The 5,872-nt window shown below is 34.5% G+C and overlaps 1 protein-coding gene across 2 annotated transcripts; it reads left to right on the top strand.

Moving 5' to 3' along the window:
• Positions 1-1,955: 1,955 nt before the first annotated feature.
• Positions 1,956-4,939, top strand: LOC21408560 (protein PIN-LIKES 2). Of its 2 annotated transcripts, XR_002902243.1 has the most exons (3): positions 1,956-2,080; positions 2,517-3,979; positions 4,501-4,939. XR_002902243.1 is itself a non-coding variant. In XM_024165818.1 (2 exons), the coding sequence occupies exon 2, from the start codon at positions 2,556-2,558 to the stop codon at positions 3,912-3,914; it is 1,359 nt and encodes a 452-aa protein (XP_024021586.1). In that variant the 5' UTR covers positions 1,956-2,080; positions 2,517-2,555; the 3' UTR covers positions 3,915-4,232. The 2 variants fall into 2 exon arrangements, 1 of the variants encoding a protein (XP_024021586.1); XM_024165818.1 differs by lacking the exon at positions 4,501-4,939 and having other exon boundaries at positions 2,517-4,232.
• The last annotated feature ends 933 nt before the right edge of the window (positions 4,940-5,872 follow it).

Raw genomic sequence — 5,872 nt, 5'->3', positions numbered from 1 at the left:
TTTGGATAGATTAAAATTTGAAGATTTTGAACCCTTGTATTCTTGATGTAGGGAGAGGTTTGCGAGATCATTTGTTACATGATGACTCGCACCGGGGTCAACAAGCCAATTTGCTCCAGCGGATTCCATGAAGGTGTTGTTGGCTACTGGTGCATTAGAAATCTTGGCCTTGAGGGTCCGACACTGCTTAGTAACATGCCCACGTTTGTCACAGATTTGACATATAACATTATAGTTTGGATTGGAGCTACGGTACCCGTTGTTGTTGTGTTGACGATTGGAGTTGGAATTATGGTGATTGTTGTTGCTATTGATATGGGGATTGTTGTTGCTGTTGACAGAGTGATTATGATTGTTGTAGAAGTTCGAGCCATGTCGTGTCGGTCGTGGATGTGTGAGATTGGCAGTGGCGGGTGAGATGTCAGAACGAGTCTCATCTCATTTCATGGCGGCTTCATGCTCCACAAGTTTGTCATAGATTTCTTCAAAGGAGATGACGGTGTCTCGAGCTCGAATCGCTGCAGCAATTTCCTTGAAGTCAGGACCGAGACCATTGAGGGTAAAGATGATGAGATCATCGTCGGCAACATGAGCGTTAACAATGGCAAGTTCATCGGCAGTGCTTTTCAAACGTTGCAGGAAGTCAGTGACAGTCTTATTTCCTTTGGTCATGGTGTGGAGACGTTCCTTGAGGACGATAGGTGCTTCGGCCATTTGGGCAATATGGGAGAGGATCGTTTCTCGGTGGAGAAAAATTGCTCTGATACCATAAAAGCTGTCAAAACAATTGAGGAAAAGTTGTATTCGTATTGATGTTGTGTAATCTATTTATACAGCTACTCTTATACAAAAGTTAAAGAGAATCAATCTATCCTGAGTAAGTTGACTTTTATAAATAAATACAAAAAATCAATTCCATGAGAAAAGGAGACGTCCAGTAATTGTGGGATTACGGTTGTGAATTGATTTCAATTTGTCTTCTTGATTTTCTCTAATAATACAGTGGCCACCGTTCATCCCTTTCGTTGGAGGAAACTGTAAAGTTATAAATTTTTGTCACTCTGAAACAAAGTAAATGTACAACAAAGATTGTTCCTTAAAAAAATTTTCACTTATGGAAGTCTTTGTTGCCAGTCCAAGAGAAATGATCACAGGATTAATTTTTTCACTTATGGAGCCTGCTGATGTTTTACAAGGAAAATATTCTTATCTTTTTTATGGAATAAAAACATTGGTTGACTTGTTTCGTTTTTTTAACAAGAGATTTATATGTATTTTATTGATAAGAAAAACACATCAAGTGAACTATTTTCTTTTGCTCAAGAAACATGAATTTTTGAACTCCACAATAAATATATGGACAAAACACTCCTATACGACAAGGATCTTTCGGTTGGAAGATTATGAAAGATCATTAGTAATAAAAGACAAATTAAATAAGAACATTTGTTTTTTTCTACTGAAAAATTATGTCATCTTTTGTAAGCTAAATCAAATAAAGGTGTTTTTTTTAAAGGTTCTGTACTCCAAACTATGATTTTAGTTTAAAATTAGTGTTTATTTATAAAAAATAAAAAGTGATCTGGATTTGATTCACTCATAATAGTATTTAATTAAGATAGTTCTAATTTAAGATTTGAACTTAATATAATAATTAAAATTATGAATCACTATTAATTTTAAAACCATTCCTTTAATTTTTAATGGTTCAAACTCTTAATTTTAATTTTAATTTCAAAACTATAATTTAAACCTAAAATCATAAATTTTAATTTTAATTTTAAAACTAAAATTAGAATCAATGGTTATTTGGTTGAGAAATTCATATCCCAATTTAAATTATAATTTATAATTCGTTATAATATTTTCTCCGCACGTAAATAAAAATATTCTAATCCAAGTCTCCTTTATTTAAATCCTCGTATCCAAGTCAACAACCCCTTCGTCCTCCAGTTCTGGTCTCTGGGCATAATAAATTAATAAATAAAAAAATCGATTAAAGCTTCCCCTTATGAAACCCTTACATTCGATCTGAATCTTCTGGACCCTTCTTCAATCCCTCTGTTTTCTGCCTCTCTGGGTAAGTTGCTCCATCCCTTTTTCTATTTCAAGTTGATTTTGTTAAGGTTGTTCGAAATCTCTCACTTTTATTTTAGTTCATCAATATCTTCGAAGTCTATGTTAATGTTATATTGTATTTGACACTATTTTGATTAATACATGTAATATATAAACAACCCTTTTCTTCTTCTTATGCTGGAAATATGCTGAACCTTTGTTCTTGCTGATTCGTTCCGCATAATTTGTGTCCACCGACAAGCTTAAAATTTATGACCTTCTTCGAAATCCCACGTAGAAAACCGAGAATATTTTGATTTTCTTATTTTCTTAATGTTATGGTTTGGGATTTCTGTTCAATTGGTCGTTATTTGTGTTGTGGGGTCTCAGAGATTTGCCTTTGGCTCTGTATTAAATCTCACATCTGTTAATTTTGAGTTCTTCTTTCGTTGTTGCAGAAAGTTATAATTGATATTGATCTTCAAGTGCTCAAAACAATGATTTCTCAGTATCTTTCTGCGTTTCATCAAGATAATGTGAAATCTAGTGGGGAAGATTTGAAGAGTGCAATATTGCCTTTGTTGAAACTTCTCGCCCTCACAGTTATTGGTCTGGTTCTTGCACACCCGAAAACCCAAATCATTCCGAAAGCTACTTTTAAGCTCCTTAGCAAGCTTGTTTTTGCACTTTTTTTGCCATGCTTAGTATTTAGTCAACTTGGTGAAGCAATCACATTAGGAAACATTGCTCGGTGGTGGTTTATTCCGGTTAATGTGTTAGTTAGTACGGCTGTTGGTTGCTTCCTCGGGTACTTGGTGGTGATTATATGTCGCCCACCTCCCGAGTTCAACAGATTTACCATTATCATGACTGGATTTGGGAATACTGGAAATCTCCCTCTTGCTGTTGTTGGATCTGTTTGTCATTCGGTGGATAACCCGTTTGGAGAACATTGTCACTCTCGAGGTGTCGCGTATGTTTCTTTCGCCCAGTGGGTGGCTGTGCTTCTTGTTTACACCCTTGTTTATCACATGATGGAGCCTCCATTGGAGTTTTACGAGATCGTTGAGGAAGGAATTGAGATTGAGGAACAGCTTCCATCTAACGATATAAGCAGGCCTCTCCTTATAGAAGCTGAATGGCCTGGGATCGAGGAAAAAGAAACCGAACATTCAAAGACACCCTTCATTGCTAGGATTTTCAATAGCATCTCGAACGCTTCACAGTCAACTATTCCTGATATTGGTTTCTCACGAGAGAATAGTGAACTGAGTCCCAGATCTATCCGGTGTTTGGCCGAGCCAAGAGTGGTTAGGAGGATAAGAATTGTTGCTGAACAAACTCCTATAAGGCACATACTTCAGCCTCCAACAATTGCTTCTCTTTTAGCCATCGTTATAGGGATGGTACCTCAGTTAAAGGCCCTTTTCTTTGGAGACAACGCTCCACTCGAGTTTATCACAAGTAGTTTAGATATTGTAGCTGGTGCAACCGTGCCATTCGTGATGCTTATCCTTGGAGGTGTGCTTGCAGAGGGTCCTAACGAGTCCAAACTTGGCCTTCGAACTACTATTGGTATCAGTGTGACAAGGCTCTTGTTGCTTCCTCTGTTCGGGATTGGAATCGTGGCATTGGCTGATAAACTGAACTTTCTGATTGTGGGCGATCAAATGTACAGATTCGTCCTCTTGTTGCAGTACACAACACCGAGCGCTATTTTATTGGGAGCAATTGCCAGTTTGAGAGGATATGCAGTTAGTGAGGCTTCAGCTCTTATCTTCTGGCAGCACTTGTTTGCTCTTCTCTCCTTCTCTTTGTATATTGTTGTCTACTTTAAATTGCTTGCATTCATTTGAGTCTGCTTGATCAATGTTGCTGCCTCGAAACTTGGATGAAATGGTTTTCGGCTAATATCAGTGAGGTAAACTGCTTTCTCTCCGTTCATATGTTTGTAAAATTCGTCCCACTAACGTTTAAGTGCTTCATTGGGTGGTGATGTTTGAGATGAATTGTTGCTTTTCCTTTCTCATTGAATTATAATGATATGTATAGTTCTTATTTCTTAGACTATTCTCCACTCTGTATCAAACCTTCTTTTCCAAGGATTGAACATTCCTTGTATGGATGTTAAAATTCCTTTTTCTATGCATGGCTATTTGTTCTTGCTTTTGCAACAGATTTTGAATTGGGGAATTGTACACTGAGATGTGTTTGTTATTGCATGTTATAGTTTAAGATATGTTTGGCTGGAGTACAGATTTTTATAATTGATTTATGTCATAATGTATTATCTTGTATGCAATTTATACACGTCTCTGGATAACTTATGTGTAAGGGGAAAGGAATAAAGTTTCTAGCTAAAATAGCACTTCAACCAAATTGTTATATTCAGTTTTGAATGTTTGACCAACCATTTTGCTTTGAATGTGGAATGTTGAACAGAGCCATATGCTTCAAAACTGTGGAGGTCCTCATATGGTTGGACCTTGACCTATTGCACGTGAAAATCATGTGGAAATTTGAATGAGAAAAAGTTATTCCTTGGCCTTCGTCGACCTCTTTCTTGCTCGGATTCTTTGGTCTTGAATCTTTCTAGTCAAACCTTTAAGCACCTATGTTATTGTTATCCCTTTTTTTTTTTTTTTCTGAAACTTAGAGATGATGTTGGGTCAATCTCAGTTCGGTACCTAATTTTTAAAATGTCTTTAATTCTAAACTCTATCCTGATTTATCAGTTTGTTTCAGTTTTTAGACTTATGTTAGTTGGGTGTTAAAGGTGGACAAAGTATGAGAGATGTTTTGTTACAAAAGTGTTATGTTTGTTATCGTCACGCCCGTAACTATGTGTTTTATTAGGAAAGTGTTTTATCAGGACTGTTATTTTCCATCATCACTGTGTGGATATTTTGTTCTTTTTAACATCTAATTGATGGAATGGTAAATACTGAACAAACTAATAGATCGAGTTTGGGTCGTTTTATATGAACCAAAGCTTGGAAGTTAAGTTCGGACCATTAATCAAAAAATAATTGTACGGACACCAACTCAAAAATTAATTTTTAAATACAAATTTACGTGCATGTGATGTCATTTCACTTGTATGATAATTCATAACTATTAATTTAACACTTATTTTACTAATATACTCTCTTTTTTGTTTTAATTTCGATTGAGATGATTCTTTTTTTTATGCGTTTATAACGAATAGACGAATAAAATCTCACCCGTATACCCTATTAAAATTTTCTATCATCATTGAGTTTTTTTTAAAATACTATTTAAATACAAACTTAAGTTTTGATTCATTCAAATACAAACTCAAAAAGATTTTCATCTCAAGTCATAACTTAAATGTACACAACTAAACACAAATTCAAGTTACAATTTCAACTGAAGTTATAACTTAAATTCAATTTAAAATCTATACTCAAATCATTATAACTCAAAAATGTAACTGAACAAGCTCTATAAAAAGTATAATTAAAATTTTAGGTATAGTTCATTTCACCGATTCAAGTTTAGAATTCAAGTTTTACTATAATAAAAAATTTTCTGAAACAATCACATTTAATTTTTTTGTTACAGTAAAAAATTTTCATATAAAATTATATTTCAATTTAAATTAAAAATTAGAATAAAAGAACTAAACGCCTAAAACAAAGTACACAAATTTTTGTTAAGAAATGTGGCCAATGATACAATGATTGCAATCTTCCAAAGTTGCGTAAAAATAATAGATAACTTTACGTTTCCCTAAGAAAGAAATAAAGTGGGAATTCCAGAAACAATAATTAAAAACCAAAAGAAGTACAAA

The sequence above is a fragment of the Morus notabilis genome, unplaced genomic scaffold (assembly GCF_000414095.1).
Source record: "Morus notabilis unplaced genomic scaffold, ASM41409v2 Scaffold451, whole genome shotgun sequence".
Taxonomy (NCBI): Eukaryota; Viridiplantae; Streptophyta; class Magnoliopsida; order Rosales; family Moraceae; genus Morus; species Morus notabilis.
Note: the sequence above shows the minus strand (reverse complement) of the source record. Positions and strands in the feature narration are given on the sequence as shown.

Excerpts from the sequence above, each read along its gene's own strand:
- LOC21408560 (XM_024165818.1), top strand. The coding sequence starts at position 2,556 with ATGATTTCTCAGTATCTTTCTGCGTTTCATCAAGATAATGTGAAATCT.